This window comes from Corapipo altera, unplaced genomic scaffold (genome assembly GCF_003945725.1).
Source record: "Corapipo altera isolate COAL_440 unplaced genomic scaffold, ASM394572v1 45, whole genome shotgun sequence".
Lineage (NCBI taxonomy): Eukaryota > Metazoa > Chordata > Aves > Passeriformes > Pipridae > Corapipo > Corapipo altera.
The window spans coordinates 25,000,911-25,019,512 of NW_020884877.1; the positions used below are offsets into that span (position 1 = coordinate 25,000,911).

An 18,602-nucleotide genomic window follows, 5' to 3' on the forward strand; every position below is an offset into this window, starting at 1 on the left:
TAGAGTTAATTTTCTTAATAGCAGCAAGTATGATTTGGATTTTTGCTGGAAACAATGTTGATAATACAGAGATGTTTTAGTTACTGCTGAGCAGTGCTTGCACAGAGTCAAGGCTGCTTTTGCTCCTCACCCCACCAGTGAGGAGACTGGGAGAGCACAAGGAGTTGGAAAGGGACACAGCTGGGACAACTAATCCCAACTGACCGCAGGGATATCCTAGGCTATATGGTGTCGTGCTCAGCACACAGAGCTGGGGGAAAAAGAAGGAAGGGAGGGATGTTCAGAGTCATGGCATTTATCTTCCTAAGGCACCATCACTGTGAATGAACTCAGCTTTCCTGGGGTTGGCTGCACACATGCCTGCCACACTCTAAAGGAATGAACTCCTTGTTTTGCTTTGCTTGTGTTCAGCTTTTGCTTTACTTATTTAACTGCCTTTGTCTCAACCCACAAGTTTTCTCACTTTTACTGTTCTGGTTCTCTCCCCTATCCCACTGCAGGGGAGTGAGTGGCTGCATGGTGCTTAGTTGTCTGCTGGGGTTAAAACACAACAGCCTTATAACTGTAGCAGTTTGTATTATAGATATACCTGTTTTGCTAATCATAAGTGTGCTTGCCTTGATAGTTGTGACTTGTAGTAAAATGCAATAAAGTAATGTAGGAAATAAAGCCTCTGTGTCCTTGTGCATGACAGGGTCCTGCAAACCCACAATTTCAGCCTTTGCCCACCCACAGGCTGGGTGAGCCTGGGTTGTGTCAGCTGAATGGAGAGGTTTCTGACAGGCTCTGTCCAATGAACACCAGCATAAACTAGAGGGCATGGATAAAGGATGAAATAAACTGCTGGGTCTCTACTGTATTGTTTTAACTTTTGGCAGTCTGGCAGTAAAGAGGAGGCAGAAGAACAACAGTCAATTCCAGTTCAGCATGTACTCAGTTATGGAGATGATGCTGGGATACAAGGGCCAGGAGATGCTACTGGGCTGCAGATGTAGTGAGTTACCTCACCTTGGTATTTCCTGTCACGCATCTTAGTGATTCCCTTCTCAATACAGTAGCTCCTTCGCTTTCCACGTGGCTAGAGAAATCCAAGGTTAAACAGGTACAAGAGTGTGCAGAATTCATCTTCCAGAGCTCATGCTCTGCCTTCAGCTACTGAGCACCTTAGTGCACCATAAAGGGCAAGAGGATGCAGGAGGGCATGTCGCACTCAGGCTTGTGTAACCGTGAGGGGTTACACTGCATCTCCACAATTAACAAAGGAATGCTGCCATTGGCCTTGACTTTTCCCAAGGAATGGTGTTCTCTCCTCCCCCAGAAACACCAGCAGCGCAGGGAAAAGGCATTGTGAGCCCCAGGCCCAGTGGCCCTGCGGCAGCAGACTCCAGCAGTGGCTGGGGAAACAGGAGGAGCTGATGTTGCAATGGCATCCGGATTCCAGCTTGGCTAGACAAGCACTGACATTTTTCCATCACATTTGACCTGCTGATGCGTTTTGCTGGAGTTTTCATTATGGAATGCTAGCTGTGGTCAGGATGTGTGTATTTACAGACACAAATAAACTGCTGCTGACTAAAATACACCATTCTCATGACTGTGCTTGGCACTACACTTGCGGGGGTAAAGGCAGATCTACTTACACAGTCATGCAAAGCCTTAGCATCATTTCCTTCTAATTTTTCAGATGTAACCTTGTGGATAAGCTAAATTTGGTGGGGACGGATGGGGGCTGCTCTGCACTACCCACTGCAGTGCCACAGGCAGCAGGATGCTCTTCACTGATAGCACCAACTATTCCGTTCTTTTTGTATACTGGCTTGGGAGCCTGGCCTGCGGCACCCTTCCCTTGCCTACTTGCTCCCACATTGTTCCCTGCCCACTCTGCAGACCAGTCTGCTTTACAGCAGAGCATCCCTGCGCAGGGGAAGGAGGGCACTTGCAGTCCCATCCCCAAGCCTTTTCTCTGCTCTTTTCCACTCTCCCTGCCCAAACCACCCCTTAGCAATGAGTCAAATCTTGGCTCCTGACAACTGCCTGGATTGCCCAGTGTCTCAATACTAACCCAGTGTTGTGGGAAATGCCACAGCACAAAGGTAATCTGCTAGGGTGCAAGGGAAAGGGTGGCAGGGGGGCACTGCCCATGCTTTTCCTTTCAGAGTGCAAAGGGGTGGATTTATTTTTAAACTGCTTGGTCCCTTATAAGTTGATTGCAGCAAAACTGTATTCACAGTGTTTGCTGCTTTGGGTGGCAAAGCTGGTTTAAAGCATTCCTGTCCTTCCTTTCTCTCCACTTTTCTTCCTGCTCCCCCTTTCCATGCCTGGGGCAGTATGGCTTGTGTGAGGCAGTCACACGAACCATGCTAAAACTTGCTCTGTCTACTTATGATGACTATTTTTTGACTGTTTCCTATTTTTAATTTTGTGATAGTGATGAAATCTGTCTTGCCAGCCTGGCACTAGGCAGTGGGTTAGTCACAAAACCCAAATTTGCCCCATGGACGCTCCTTCCCCGTTGTGGCAGCATTAGTCCCAGGTATTCAATACACAATGTCTCAGCCTGCAAACTTAAGCCTAGACCTCAATATTGTGTAGGAAACATGGAGCTCTGAATAGCTGCTCCTCTGCAGTGCTCAGGCCTGTCTTGATGCTTGTACTGTTGCAGGGAGGAGGCAGGACAGCCCCCAGCCCACCCACAGTGGGTGGCAAAAAGCCAAAGGCAAAGGCAGCACCAGCATCTAACCAAAGCTTGTCCTTGCACCCTCCACCCCTGCTGGGGTAGATTTAGTGGAATCAAGTGGGAAGACAGGGTACAGACTTCATTTGCTTGAGGTTTTGGGTTTTTTACCCTACCTGATCAGTGCCAATGCTGCCAATGTGCCACTTGCTGCCCTCCTCAAAATCCCCATTCCAAGATATTTCTAGTCTGGTCTGCTGCATTTCTTCAGTGCTGTTAATAGGAGGAGGGGGAACCATAAAATTCTTGAAGGAGAGCTGTTTATACTGAACAAATAAGAGCTTCTGTTTATAGAGGCAAAAACACATTAAAAAAAAAATCCAGAAGGATGGGCCCGTGGCCCTTTTCCAATGAGAAGAGCAAGTCAAAACAATGAGCACCATTTGTTTTTGCTTTTCCCTGGCAAGCCTCCCTCAGCTGACTATTGCATGATCTGCTCAGGGTGGAGAGCCAAAAAAAAAAGAAATAAAAAAAAAGAAGGAAAAAAATCCCAGGCAGTAGCAATTGCTCCAGCTTTTTTCTCCTGTGGCGGCTCCAGCCCCGCTGCTGTCTGTGTGGGTTTAAAGCTGCAGCTGTCAGCATGGTAACCCAAACCCCAGCTCCAGAGGAAAACACATGGGAACGGGGGAACGATTTGGGTGGGGGAAAGGTTTGAGTGGGGGAAAAGAAACCGAAAAAACAAAGCGAACTGTATGCCATAAAGCAAAAACACTGTGTTTTATTCAGCTCCCTTTCCAACCAAAAGCTCAGGGCTCCCTTGCTTTTCCAGCTGGGCTCCACTGGACCCCACAGCAATAGTCTTCTGGTGAAAAGTCTGAGGTCTGGATGAGCTGCTGTGTGCTCCCAGTTGCCCTCCTGCAGGTACTCAGGCCGGATGCCTGCTTGCACACTCCAAGGGATGGGTGTTTAACTCAGTTTCCTCAGCCTAAACTCCCATTTCCCTTGAGTTCCCACCAGTTTCCCATCTGTTTAACACCACCAGCTCAGAGCAGGAGCTCCTTGACGCACTCCCCGCCCTGGGTCAACACCAGGGTATTAAATCAACACAACTTCTGCAGCAGTCCCTGCGACTCCACCTCCTATTTTTATAGCTGTGCTTTGACTGATAAGGCTCTATTAATAAATCAATCAGGCAGTACCACTCCTGCTTGCAGGAGCAAGCCCCATTTTTCATGGGGGGCTCAGCAAGGAAACAATGAACTCTCCTCACAGCATCATATATGCACAATAGTTTTATTTTGTTTTTTATATAAAAAAAATCCTAAAAACTGCAGAACATTTGTATCCTAATTTCTTATACAAATTCTTCCAACACCTTCCTCTTTTTAAGCTAATTCCCCCCAAAGAACTTGTGATGGTGTGGGTTCCCGTGATTTTTGATCTAGTCACCCTTTCTAACGGGATATGTCTAAAGCTGCAATATGGCACCTGGTTGATTTAGTTGGCAGGTTTAATAAATCCAGAAAGCTGGGGTATGGAGTCACACACGGCTCAGAGTCCATCAGCACAGGCAGGGAGCCTGCCTCCACGTCCATGCCTCCAGAATGAACCAGACCTTTCTCCTTACTGTGCAAATAACAGGCTTTGGTCATCGACCAGTCCTGTCATAAGGGATTCTCGTCCCTGAAGAGGATCCCATCTTCAAGTGGGGAAGCAGCACGTACAGTCAAGCAATTGTCCACAGCAGTGCCAGGCGCTCAGACCCCGTCAGTCAACTGTACCGTTGTAAGACTTATTGAGCTTGTTGAACGTGAACTCTACGTTATGTGTGGAAATTGGCTTTCGGTAGAGAGGGTTGGATGCCTTTGGAGAAAGGAGCAAAGAGAACAAAGTCTGTGTCATGGTGAAAATGTGTCAATTAGTTTGGAGATAGCACTGTGTTTAGCTTTGAGTGAATTGAGCGTTCAGATCCAAACTGCAGTGTTGTTTATCCAGAGATGGTCCATCAGACACACCTTCCATCCTGCCTGCAGGCAGAGGCAATGCCCTCAAATGCTGATCAATCCCACCCAAAGCCTCCCAGAAGGACCCCCTTGGAGACCTGACCAATCTGGCTGCCACCACAGTTGGGGTGTGGTCCTCTCTCCTCTACCCCCTTCAGCCTCGAGCTCTGCTGGGAAACAGATGATGAAAGCAAGGGCTGGGTATAATTTTGCAGAGCATTTGTAACTTGCCAAGGGGAAGGCAGTGCGACATGCTGGACCCTGAAGTGTGCTGCAAGGCACTGCAGGGCATGGCACCTGCATCCCTTGTTCCTGCCACCCTTTTCCATCACTGCAGAGCTGTTTGCTGCCAGCACATCCCAACAGCACCCCCATACACCAGCAGCACCCCTGCCCCAGGCTCACCATTTCATATCTGGCCCGGGAGCGTTCGCTCTGGAATCGGTCGAACTCCCGTCTGTCGTGAATAGTGACGAGCAGCTTCCAGAGTGCCAGCAAGATGATGCCAATCAGCACCACACTGCCAATCACTGCCAGCACGATCGTCACAGCGCTGGGGGCTGAGCTGCAGGCTGGTCATGAGGGAGAAAAGGTAATTAGCTCCAGTGTGAGAGTAGCCTGTATCTGGGTCCTGGAACATAATAATCTGGACTGCAGCCACTATGTGAGTGAACTCAGGGCAGCACTAGCAGCAGTGACTAAATTAAAAAAAGCAACAGTCCCCTCTGAAATCAAAGTGTTTTGTTTTTCTTTTTATTATTAAATAAATGCCTTGCTAGAGGCAGGTCAAAGGGACAGCTCTCATGCATGTCACCAGAGCTGGGATGTCACGTAGCGCTCCAGGGGAAGAGGAGGGCTGCAGTGCCACTGTCCAACAGTGACGCAGGGTTTTAATGCCAGGTGACCCATGCGGGACGCAGAGCATTAAGGTGCCTCTGGCAAAAGCCAGCTCAGCCTCTGGCCCACAGGGACACAGGTGATCTCTAAGGACTTTAAGTACATTAACTGTCAGCTAATCAACTGGTCTTTCAATTAAGTGCAAGCTGCAGCACAAATGAAATAAAACATAAGGAATCTCAGTCTTTCCCATATTGGCCTGTGCCTCAGAGGACCAGAGCAGATCACAAGAAGCTACTGCTGGATGCTTGCCAGCTTGTCCTAAAACCCCATGAGAAGTTTTCTTTGAGCAACTGCATTGCATATGATTAAAATAACGCTGGGAAGCACAGCTGTCTGTGCAGTCTGGGGAGGGGAGCAGGGACACACAGCCCTTACACTGCCTGGATAGGAGCTAGCTCTTCGGCAATGTAGAAATCCCTAGCTGGTACAGGGATTTCCTAACATCCTGACTTAACCAGCAGCAGCACCAGGTGTCCCCTTCTGATGTTTTTGTTCCTGGGGGCTGTATCCCCAGATCAGGCATGCTTTTTGCTACTTAAATAGGCTCTATTTATTTTAATTCAGCATCCTAAATTGGCAGAAAACTCTTCAGCCACTTGCTAGCAATGCTGGCAGCTCAGGTGCATGTTTTACTTGGAGTCCTTTTTTGACTAAGTTGGGAGCATTTGTAGTTGGGTTTCAGCACTATAAAACACTTGGGCTGCAGCCCATCACCTCTCCTGAGGCAGCCTCTGCTGTTAAAAAGGAAACCAAAGGAGGGCCAACCTGGCTCTTTGAGGACGGTGAGGTTGGATTTCCCACTGGGAAGCTCCAAGTAGGTGAACTTCATGACGCAGTTGTTCACCGGGTAGGCGCAGAGGATTGCGCTCGGGTCATCCGTTTCTGGAACGAGATGCAGAGTCACAGAATTTTATTTGGGGAGCAGGCCTGGAAAGCAGCACACTTTGATCACGACTCATGCAAATTGTAACTGAGCAGTGTCCAGATTTACTGCTTGAAAAAATGTGGCACTTGCAAATGCCCCATGGCAAACAGACTAAACCTCTCTTACACACACACACACACACACACACACACACACACACACTCTCTCTCTTTTCCTTCACACAAGTCTGCTCTGGCAATAAATGCCGTTTTCTTCTTAATTTGCCAAATTTCTTGAAGAGTGGAAGGTGAAGAGAAAACAAGGGGCACAGACTCAGATGGGACCAGCAGCAGCAGCCCATGGCCAGCTTATGCTCCTCCAGCTGTGCTGAGTGGCTCCAGCTCCGGAAATGGCTGAGAAGTTTGTTTTTAAAGAGTGAGATAGAAGAGGAAAATGGGAAAGGGAGGAGAGGGGGAGGAAGGGAGGGGGAAGGGAGGAGTTGGTTGGAAAGATGATGTGTAGATTGGTCACAAGAAATGAGAGGACTTTCATACAGGTACTGTGTGTTTGCCTGTCTAACATACCACCAGGCAGAACCTGTTGCTGCTCTGGTCAGTCTAAGATGCTCCCTGAGGAAGGCTGCTTCACACAAGCAATTTAAGATTCAGCAAAGCCATCACCTGAGGTTTGCAGCTCTGTCTTCAGGTGTGATTTCAGTAAAGCCACTGCTCTGCGTGGCCACAGCTTGTCAGGTGTCCCCATTGCAGGGACAGTGACTGGAGGGAGATGGGGCAGCATCTCGGGCCATGAGAGGTAGCTTTGCTGAGCACATCTCTGCAGGCCTGCATGGGCTGAGCGTGTCAAGAGAGAGGAAGGGATTTAGGGACCCAGTGCTGTTGGCTGGCAAAGACATGACCTTGTCTTAGGCACCTGGAAAATGCTTCCCACAGCTCTCTTCCTCACTCCTATCTGTGCCTGTTTGTCACGCTGAAAAATGATCACATTAATGACCACTGCTACTCCAGCCCCTTAGCCTTCTCCTGTCTGTTTGTTTTTCCTTTCAGTGCCTTTGACCTGCATACAGTTTAAAGATTAATACCCTACATTTCAACAGCTGAGCCCAGATGCAGCTGCCCCTCTGGTGAGTCCTGACGAGTTCCTGGTGTGGACAAACCTCAGCTGTTCCTACCCTGGGACACGAAAACCTGCTTCTACCTACACAGTGGTAGCAAAGGCAGGGCTGGAGAAGTGCTGATTGTTACAAAGTAAAGTACTAATTAGATTAATATAGATAAAACTTCCATGTTTCTTGACCAATGCCCTTCTGAGTTGAGCAGCCAACCTTAGTTCCTTCAGGCCTAGCTGCTTTCACTCCAATCCTTGCACCGCTATTCTGCTAAAAGAGACAGGGATTAAAGTCTCAATAGTAATTATCTCTGCTGGTCTTCACTAGGTTTCAGAGATCACATGTCCACATAGAGAGGTGTGAGGGCCCCACTGAGTTTTCAGGTCCACTGATGTGTGCTGTTGCCAGGTTCAGCTCATGCTCCTCTTGTGTTGAAACTTCCTCTCTGGAACCACTAGGAATGCAAATGTGATATTGCAGAAGCGAAGGAGATCCTGCAGAGTCCAAAGCAAGTCATACAAGCCTCCCACAAGGCAGCATTCTGGCTTATGAGTCCAGTGATTGATGCCTCTGCCATAGAGAGCTTTGAAGAACTGGCTGCTTCATACTCAGAGTCAAAAGGCACTTGGGATGCTCCAGGGTGTGCTCATTGCAATTTGATATTTAAGCAAGTCCCATCCTCCTCTGCCAGGGTACTGCAGATCTATGTATTGTGTGACAAATATCAGCATTCAGCCTCTCAGCAGGGACTTATAATATGTGCTGAATAATACGGAAGTGCTTGAAAACCAGGATTTGGCAAAGTCCGCCTGTAAGGAAGTCCATAGTACCCAAGAGCTTTTTCGAGGAATATTTTGCTTTATCTCTTTCTCTAGCAGCCCAGATCTCCAAGCACCATGTGCAATCCAACTGCAATAGTTCAACAAAAGCATAAGCATAATTCCCCAAAATGTTTTAAAATAGAAATTTGGCTGTGTTTTTCCCTGAAAGCCATGCAGGGGGTTTGCAAACCATAGCCCAGCCTCACCTTCCAGGGTGCAGTCAGCACAAAAGCTGGCTTTGGTGTGGTACAATAACCAGGCAGGAGGGATGAGCTTTAACCTCCAGTATTTGCTGGCTCCTAAGAAACATGGGCCAGCCAGGCACCAGAAAGAAGCTTTGTGTAGTTTGGACATCCACAACCCTCACAGTGGGCAGGTGTAGGTGCCCTCGTGGCTGAACTGCAGGGAGAATGGAGAGAACAAGAGCAGGTGTCCCAAACAGAATGGCAGGAAACCTCACTGGTCATAATTTAAAAGCTAGACACTGGATATGAGAGGAAAATGGGAAAAACATCACCTGCAGGCAACTCAGGGGGAAAGGAGTGAAAAGGCGAGCAAGGCAGGGCACTCCTACCTCTATAAAGTATGGGAAGAGAAGGAAATGTCAGATGCAGACGGTAATTTATCCCTGATTGATCTACAACCCTCTCTCCAAGGCGTATGGCTAAGGACAAGGTCAGGATTGTGATTAACACTGTCGCAAGTCTGGATCGCCTCTACTCCCCTAAATAGCAACCAGGGACTCCCAGAATGGATCTTGAAAAGAAGGGGGAGAAAGTAATTTGCTGAGAGATGCACATGTGGGGTGACCTCTAGAAGAGGGCACAAAGGGCAAGAGAGGACCTTGCCAGGGTGGCTTGTAGCAGTCAGGTCTCCCAAAGCAGAACTCGTTTCCAAAACAGCTTTGCTTTTCCTTACAAGCTCACTTCTTCCAAGATGAATTCCTTTTGTACTCTCTCCTGGCTCATCTCTTCTTCCGTCTCATCTGACCTCATTCCACTCCCTTTGCTCCTTGCACTGGCGGCAGTGGTTAGATGTGGTAAGATGTTATTTAAGATCAAAGAGTTTTTTACTTCACTATAGATTATAGCCCAGAGAGTGCCACACATACCACGTATACACATATACATACTACCTGCACATATACATTTCTAAATACTAGGTATTCCCTGAGGGTTTCTTTACAGATGTGTCTTGGTCTGGTTAAGAGGAGTTCAATGCCACAGTCACTGGCTTCCACTGCCTGCAGTCCTGCTGCTGCCAACTTACCGAGAACATCCACGGTGGTGATGATCTCGTCCTTGCAGTGCTTTTGGCAGGTTTGGTTATCAGCCAGTCTTCCTGAGTTAAACAGCTTGCATTCAATGCAGTCCCTGCAGGAACACACATAGAGGGGAAGATTAAGCACCCACAAGAAACTGCATGAACACAGAGATTCAGTCCTTGGAAAGGGACTCCCTGAGTGCCAGTCTTGAGGCTGCACAACTGAACCACAAGGAAAGAGCAACTTCAGGGCCAAGCATCTCCATCTCAAGGACGGATTTATTCTAGGGGTGGATTCGATTAAGGTGTAAAACAACTGGGAGGTTTGGGGTATTTTTGTCCTTTGGATGTCCAGAGCTGCATGTCAGCTACTGCAAAATCCTGCCTGAGATCAAGGCAGGCAGCACTGCTCTGTACTAGTCTGAGGCTGATGCCCAGGCCACCTTCCATTGCTGTGAGGCCCCATCCTCTCCTCTTCTGCAGCTCACAGCTCTCTGGACCCAGACATTTGCAGCTCAGAGTGCAGCAAAACTGTAGTTCCCAACCTTTCCTGAAGAGTGGGACAGCACTGGAAATGAATAGGGACATGAACCTCCGTGAGGACTGGAGCAGCAACACTTGTTGCTGCTCTACCTGGGATACTTTCAGGTTGCTTGGCATGGGCTCCCAGCAGTAACAGGCTTGCCTGGGGCGGATCTCCCCTGTTCAACAAAACAGGACTAATTCCTTAGCTGAAAAGCGTCCCAGGATACAAAGAGCTGCCCTTCCTGCCAGCAAGAAGACCCTCCTGAAATGCCCGCGAGTACCTTTTAGTGCTACAGACACCTGGGCAGGTGGGACACTTCTCACAAGTCTCTCCAAAAGCCCCTGGCTCAGTGCACTGACACTTCCCACAGACACAGGCGCCCCTGCCACTGCACATCTGGCCATCACTGGAAACACAGCTGTCCATCTCGGTGGAGCAGTTGCAGTTGTCCCCGATGTAACCAGCGTGGCACTTGCACTCCCCGCAGTGACACTCTCCATGACCTGAAAGCAAGAGCAGGGGAGAGGCATCAGCAGCATTCGAGGCCAGTGATGAGTGCTGTGGCTGCCCCTATGCAGCAGGGATCAGCAGCCCAGCAGGAAGAGCTGCCAGAGAGACCTTATTTGGCAGAGCAACAAACAGATGGTGATGGGAAACACCGAGATATCAAATTAATATCTACATTTAGCAGCAAAAAATACCTAGTCACTGATCTCCCAGCTTCCCTCTACAGTTGCTCAAGATAAATGGGCACCTCTCCCTTCCTACTTTTGTATGAATTAATCTCTTCTTTCTCTGTCTACATCAAGAGATATGAAGATGGAAATGGAGTAGTGCTTCCTTGCTGGTTTTGAACACAGAGTTTAGCAGCAAAAAGCCTAGCAGGTTGCCCACTTCATAAAGTCTTTCCTACCCTTCTTTCCTAACAGTTTTACTTAAGAAGTTCTCACAAAAACCTTGAAAAAAAAATTAAATCAGCAAGCACTGTCTTCTGTGTCCAAACAGGACCTTTGTGTCCCAGCCAGAGCCATGAAGGTTGCTGGGACCAGCTGAACCCTCTCAGGGAGTAGCTCAGGGCAGCTCACAGCATGGATGGATGAAGAAACCAACTGAGTGAGGATACTCCTCTACTGAAACATCCCCTTGCAGCTACGGGGTTTAGCAATGGGCTGAGAAAGTCAACAGGCTCCAAGGCTTTCAGTGACAGTAAGAGCAGTGCCTGGCTGCCGAGCAGCTGGTTTCAGAGAGGCATCCATCAGCTTGCTGGAGAGGCTGTTTGAAATCCTCCTTGGTCAGTCCCTAGGAGAAAGGATGCCTTTGAAGGCACGGTTTATAGAGTTGAAGGGTTTGTATACGAGGCTCATCAGCAACCTCATTACAGCTCAGCTTTCCCACTGGAAACAGCCTGAAGCACCCCAGACATGATAAATTATATACACACTCGTTTCATCAACACAAAACCACTGATCTCCCTGCCTCTCTCATCGCGCCAAGATTACAAGAGAGGCTGTGGATTGTCAAACTATATCCCTTGCCAAAAGTCACGGGAGCACTTCTGTTTTACTAGGCATCTCATATGTCCCAGAACATCACAAGTTGCCCTCCTACAGCCTCTTTTGCACTACCACCGTTTGCTTTGGATCCAGTCTGAAAAGTCAAACATTACCAGACAGAGGAGATTATGTTTACAAGATCTCTAGAGGTGACCTCCTTCCCTGCCTACATCTGATGGAGATTAAAATCCCTTGCTCTGTTTGCCTTCATGATGACAGCCTTGCCCTTTCCCCAGACATAGATGTATAGGCAGGTTTGGTTTGCCCCCTCCCTACAAAGCTTTGGGTTTGAGCCCATGGGCACAGCTATGTCCACAACTGCTGCTGTTCAGGGTACAGCTCCAGAACTGGGACCCTCGCGACCTCCACTTCATAGACAAACCAAATGGAGTGTCTGGCTTTCATTCACAATTAATTCAGGTGATTGGTCTCATACACAGCAGGTTTGGTGCCTCCATGGCAATGCATGTGTCCAAATTAGCTATAAATCATGGTTTTCTTAAGTGGGCACTATTTCAAAGAATCCAAAGCAACTGACATTGGGAATTCATGTACATGGCATATTGTAAATGTGTTCAGGCTTGAATTTGAGCTGTGAGGGACAAGAGAAGCAAACCAATGGCATTCATATCACCCCACAGTCCTGACCTGGGTGGGAGCCACCCCCTACTACTGGACAGAGGGGCAGAGCCCCTGTATCGTCAGCCTTAGCTCAATTCTCCTAGGACACCACAGAGCCCAGCACAAGATGCGAATGCATTGGTAATCCGTCTCTGGACCATAAAATGATTCAGTTTTTAAAGGCATCAGTGCCAGGCCATAGAAGGCTAGTGAGACTGCACATCCCTTCCAACCCCTGGCAGGCTGGAGATGGAGTCTGGAATGACTGTTGAATGGGAAACGGCCATTTCCAAATAATGCATCCTATTAAACCACTGTGATCGGAAAACTTAAGAAACAGCATCTTAAAGGAAGCCGTTTTGTTTATTGAAGGGGATGAAGAAAAAGCTTTTTTGTATGAGGGTGACTAAGCGTGGGGTGTGACCTTAAAATTTAGAAACGTGTTGACATGTGTTTCCTGCCTTGGCCACACTGGCTCACTATGCAAGAAATCACTGGCTGAAGCTCACCATGGCAAATATGCCAAGAGTGGGAATTTTCCATCTTGACCTGTAATGGCAAAGATGTTACAATCTTCTCTGCCTACATCAGTTTGAAAGAGTGGTCACTCCTGCAAAGCACCATGAGCTCCATTTCTGGTGCCATTCATCTCCCACACAGCCTGAAACTCAATGAGTGGGAAACATTTATTTCTCGTATGGACACAACAAGAGTCATCCCACTTCCCAAGGCCCAGATGGAACACTGGAGATGGGAATCCACTCTGTCCTCTTACTGAGGACACAATCTGAGAGGAGTCTCGAGGTAATGTGGCACTGAGTCTTATGGTGATGGTGACCCAGAGCTGAGGTTTGCAGAGTCCTACCCAGTACTCACATTTTGCAGGAAAATATGCTGTACATTTCTGGTCACACACAGTGCTGATGTGGTCAAGCAGTCTCTGTGCTATCTAAAATCATGTCTGCAGGAAGCCTTATACCACCATGGCCAGGAAAAACCTCTGCTTTACTTCCCAGTTTCATTTCCAAAATGACAATCTGTTTTCAAGGAGGGTGTGTTTCAAGACACCTCTGCACCAGCAACAGTCTCGTGATGCAGGACATCACCCTGGACTTTAACCTCCTTCAACTTTGAGATTGCACATTCTCTATTAAAGCCGGTTTGTGAAGCCAAAATACATTCATTATGTTCCCCAAACATTACAAGAGATATTTTCTTCTGTTCCCACCCTTGAAATGAGACAAGCTTAGAAGTTTAAAAGACGGGAAATTAAATGTTCCCTTTGAATTTAATAACATACTTTCCAGGCAGCTCTTATTAGGGGGCTAACACAGAACACATATCAGGGAGGCTGCAGAAGGATGCTGGGAGGGTGTAGCAGAGGAAAGCAATGCTTTTGTGGGGGAAAAGCAGTCCCCACAATAAGTTTGACTACTCTGGGATCCATCAGGGCAGGAGCCATGGGGTGCATTTTTTCTTGGACGCATCCTCTTCCCTGCAAGGCCACCAAGGTGAACTGAGACCCACAGCCCAGCCGGTGCTTCCCTCTCTCTCTCTGCCCTGAAACACATCCCCATCCCACTGCTGTGCCCCGGCTGGGCTGCACCTCTCACTGTCACTCAGGCAGCTCTTGGCAGGACATCCAATCATCCTCATTTCACCCCAGCTGCCTCTGCCTTCCCCTCTCAGCTGCCCACCAGGATGACAGCCATAGGCCAAATCCTCCCTGCCCTCACCCTGGCACCACAAAAACCCGGGCTGGCATTCCCACACCAGCGTTGTGTCTTGCTCTGGTCCCCAAGCATTGTCAAACTGGGATAGCAGCTTCTGGTAGAAGCTTCCAGCCTCTGACCCTGATTTCATCCCAGGCTTCCTGAGAGCAGGCTGTGACCCTGCGGAGCAGGACAGCCCGTCTGCCCTCCATGATAACTGTCCGCCTTTTAGGAATTGTACCAAGAGGTCTGAAACTCAATGCACTAAAAGCTCTCTCACTAAGGATTTTGATAGAATAGAATGTGGTTTTCCTAAAGCTTCCTACTTCTTGGGACCGCAGAGTTACGCAAAAATACCAGCTTTCTTTTGAAAGAAAAAAATATCATCCCAGCTTTTATGGAGAGGGCAAAAATGTTTTAAAACAAGCCCCCTTCAACACTTTTTTTTCAAACCTTCTAGAAAATTAAACCGATGTGCCTACCACACAACAAAAAGAAATCCTCATGATTTTTAAGCCAGTTTCTTGATTTCTGAGTGCTTGGAAGGGGAAAGATCATACTGTATTTTCTTCCCATTTAATCAAACCACTTATATTTTTTGCCTCTGTGCTCACACCCAGACTTTGGGTCAGGACCTCCCAAAGGCTGTGCTGTTGTAATTTTTGGTTACTTGAACAACTAGTTTGAAATAGGAAAAGCCCCAAAGGAAAAAACAATTAAGAGAAATAAGTTATGGCAAACAATTTCCAGATTCCCCGGTGCCATCCCTTTAAAAGAAGCCCTGGCTGCTGTGCCCAACACCTTGAGAGCCCCAGTGCAGAAGCCAACATTTGTTTGTACTTCTGAGGGGTGGATTCAACAAAAAAATCTGCTTATGAGAGAAGTCAAACCCTATTGATGCAGAGCACTCCTTGAGCATCAGTTTTGTACCAGATCAGCCAATCTCTCAGCAGAAGTGCTCGAAATTTGTGGGAGAGGCTCTGTGAACGGTACATTTTGAGTGGGACGAAGAAGGGTAGCAGAAGAGGCTTTGGACACTCGGAAAACACAGACCTTTCTGTTTGGGAAAGGACTATGGTAAGACACAGCGCCTGCTTAGGCAAATAAATCATCCTACTAATCTCCTTCCATGACTCAAAGCAGCCAGCACTGCACATCAAGAGGCCAGGCAAGGCGAGGTGAGGCAGCCTGCCCATGGCACAGCTCAGGTCAGCTCTGGCTCTGCCAGATGGTCGGCACCACTAGGGAGTCAGGAGAGCTCAGGAAATTTTAGACAGTGAGGATGGGTTTAGGATCCATTCCCTGGGTCATGACAGTCTGGCAGTGGAATCAAGGGTGGCAGGTTGGCCAGAGCATTCCCAATCCCTGGAGCCTGCTGAGCATAACAACCTCCTTGTGAAAGCCAGGCTACTATGTAAACACAGACAGACGAATGTCAAGGGACCAAGGTTTCTGTGTAATCTGAAATTCATCCTCTGACTGCCTCCATTCACACCAGAAGAGAGCTTGCCCACACATTTATCCACAACGCAATACTGAAGCAACAAAACAAACACTAAGAGGTCAGTAATAAGTAAATAGTGTTTTTCTGAATGTTATTTACACCAGACACCATGGATCTGTGCATCTTTCAATTGCAATGGATATTTATATCCTGGAGCATATGGGTTTGACCAAGAACTGCCAAGGCTTTAAATAAGCCTTTATTTCAATCCTAGTGCTGGTTGAGCTCACCAGTCATCAAAAATAGCATCGGAGATGCAGACTAATGAAACCAAAGGTTAAGGAATAAATACAGGCTTGGGTTGCTAATTTACCCATGGGTAACAGAAGCCCCATCACCAGCTCGACATTACTGACAGCAATCACAGTGCAGCACTGCCATTGCAAAAAAACCCCACCTCAGTATGCCAATTTCTCATTCACTTGGGAATTTCTGGGTTAAATCAGAACTGGACAGGGAAGACAAGGTTTTGGAAACTGCTGTCTCATGAAGGCAGCTGAAAGCAATCTGAGGCAGGCGGATTTCCTGTGGCAGCCCTGGCCAGCCTTTCCTCATTTTCCTTCTCTCTGCTGCAGAAGGGGAGGTGAAATGCAACCACAAGATATGGCTAATGATCCACCAGAAAGCCAAAATGGGCAGCAAGGACTCATTTCCTGAAAGAGATCTAAAGCTGCATTTCTTAAAATAAAGCCTTCCCTTTTTTTTTTTTCTTCAAGTAAACTCAGCACTTCACAAATCTCTTGACTTCTGCTTACGTTAGTGCCTCAGCCAAGCCTGCCACACGTGGCCTTTTGGATGGAGACCCAGAGCTGGGAATTGGAGCTTCTAGGTCCTGCTGCCAACTCTGCTACCAATGCAGGGAAAGATATGGGGCAAAGGCTGCAGTCAGATCCTCCCAGAGACAAAAGCGCTTCATCCTGAGTGGGGACAATTGGGATGGGTGTTTCCTTTGAGCCATAGGCCCAAATACCATCCCAACACATTGGGCACATGCTCATCCTTGACTTTGTCACCCCTTAAGTAGCTAACATAGAAGGCACTACAGGAACTGCTAACAATTCACATCATTCTTTAAGCCGGATCAGAAGATAGGGGTGTGTGGGAATCCTCCGGGGTTTTCCCCCTCCTGTGTTTCCCTCCAAACCTCTCACTCAAGAAGTGCCACTGTCCTTTTCTATTGACCTTGATCTCTTCACATGCAGGTGTTTATTGGGTCTACCATGGGACACACCAACACCTCTCCCACAGCAATGCTCCTCTCTCCAGCCAGCTCTCCAGCCCCCTAACAGATGAGACCTGCTCACAGATGAAACCCCTCTGGATGCAACTCTCTCCATTGGTTTCCTTTCTCCCCACAAAGTCTGACAAATAAAGGTGCTTGACAAGAAAAGCATTTTCCACTTGGCTCTCCCAACTCTGCCCAGATACCACCAACACCCATGGGTCCAGAAACAGGAACTTCTCCATCACTTACATACTTCTTCGCCCATCTCTGCCCAGGTCTGCTTATACAACTCTGCACTTGGCCTTCAGCTTTAGTCACTGTGAAGGCTCTGGAAGATTTAGAAACATCAGGGGACATATGGTAACCATGCACTTTGCTGAAAGGCAGATAAAGGTCTTGAGAAAACCTTTAGCTCTGCAACCCTTCCACTGAGGTATGGTGCTCCCAGGAAGGACAAGCTTCATCTTCCCTGATGCCCGAGCAGACTCCTACCAGCTCCTACTGCACAAAAATCCTCCAGATATGTTCTTAAAATAAAACCTGACTCCAAAACAAAGCTGCATGATCCCAAATCCCTGAACTCCAGAGTCAAACTCTATAGTTCAGGTCCATCCTTCAAATGAAAAGCAGACTAATTCCCATCCCGCTGAAGCCCAAGTGGGCTGAATGTCCTTTCAGCTGGACCTCGTTGAGTGGGCTCTGGAGCAGAGAGATATTCTTCCTCTGCAAAATTGAGTGCCATGGGAGCCTTGCCCAGTTCTGTGTTTGGACGCAAACACATAATCTGTGATGCAAGTTCACCAAAGGTCTATGGTTTTGGAACAGATTTTTCCCTTCCCAAAGTACCTGGAAGAAGTTAGAATATCACTCAAAATAAGACCAAAAAAAAAAAGAGAAAGAACAAACCCACAGCCTGCACTGCATTTCCCTTTCAGGTCAATTATTTCAAGCCAATTTTTTAAACCAAACTGAGCAAAATTCACAGGTTTTCATTGCATGTGAACAAGAAATGCAGACACAGAATTTCACTCACCTGCTAGTGGGAGGCTTTCATCTGCCTCTAAACTCCAAATGCAACATTCATTTCCAAATGTGCATTTCTGTTAATTACTTTCATCAGATGGACCAAATTCAAATGCCAAACTCAGTGAGACACTGGCCAGAAGACCATTTAAAGGGAGTTTGTTCTAACACCATCTTCTCTCTTTGGGGAGTGAGTGGGCTTTATTTTCTGAGTTCATCTTGGTGCAGGTTTTTTGGAGCTTTCTACGGGGCTCCTGGCCGTGGGAGGGGGCAGCTGCAGCAGGACAGGGGGTTTGGGCACCTGCATGCACCATCAGATGACACCCCCGATTGCAACCCACATGCTGTGCCACTTTAAGAGCAGAGACCCAGAGACAGGCTCTGGCTCCCATAAAGACGTCAAAGACTGTCACTTCTGTATTCTTTAATTCTGCCTGGGCATTTAATGCCTCATTAGCATTCATTAACGCTTGCAAAAGGTCCGCTCAAGGACAAGGAGAAACCGCAGTGAAAAGAGGCAGGAACAGCAGCCCTCTGTGTGGGTTGGTCCTCAAGGAGCTGTTGCCAGATTTGGGAAGAACTGCAAGACTTGGACAGCAGTGAGAGCCCAGGCAGGGAGAAAGGAGGGGTAAGAAAGGGCAGCTTTGCCCTTTCGTGCCAGGAATGGAAACTCTAGTGAGCAGTACTCAATACACTGGGGAGAGAAAGTCCAACTCAGTTGCTGTTTCATTGTGAAAGACCAACACAAACCCCTGGTGTGAGCAAGGTGGGGCAGGCAGGGTATGC

At 47.8% G+C, this 18,602-nt stretch overlaps 1 protein-coding gene across 1 annotated transcript in view; it reads right to left on the bottom strand.

Annotated features, from left to right (window-relative positions):
• Nucleotides 1-3,425: 3,425 nt before the first annotated feature.
• The window catches only part of ITGB5 (integrin subunit beta 5), a 59,929-nt gene continuing 44,752 nt past the window's right edge, over nucleotides 3,426-18,602 (bottom strand). The window contains 5 exon segments of the mRNA XM_027637246.1: nucleotides 3,426-4,537; nucleotides 5,083-5,249; nucleotides 6,343-6,459; nucleotides 9,659-9,762; nucleotides 10,459-10,681. Coding sequence (XP_027493047.1) covers nucleotides 4,442-4,537; nucleotides 5,083-5,249; nucleotides 6,343-6,459; nucleotides 9,659-9,762; nucleotides 10,459-10,681 — 707 coding nt within the window. The 3' untranslated portion in view covers nucleotides 3,426-4,441.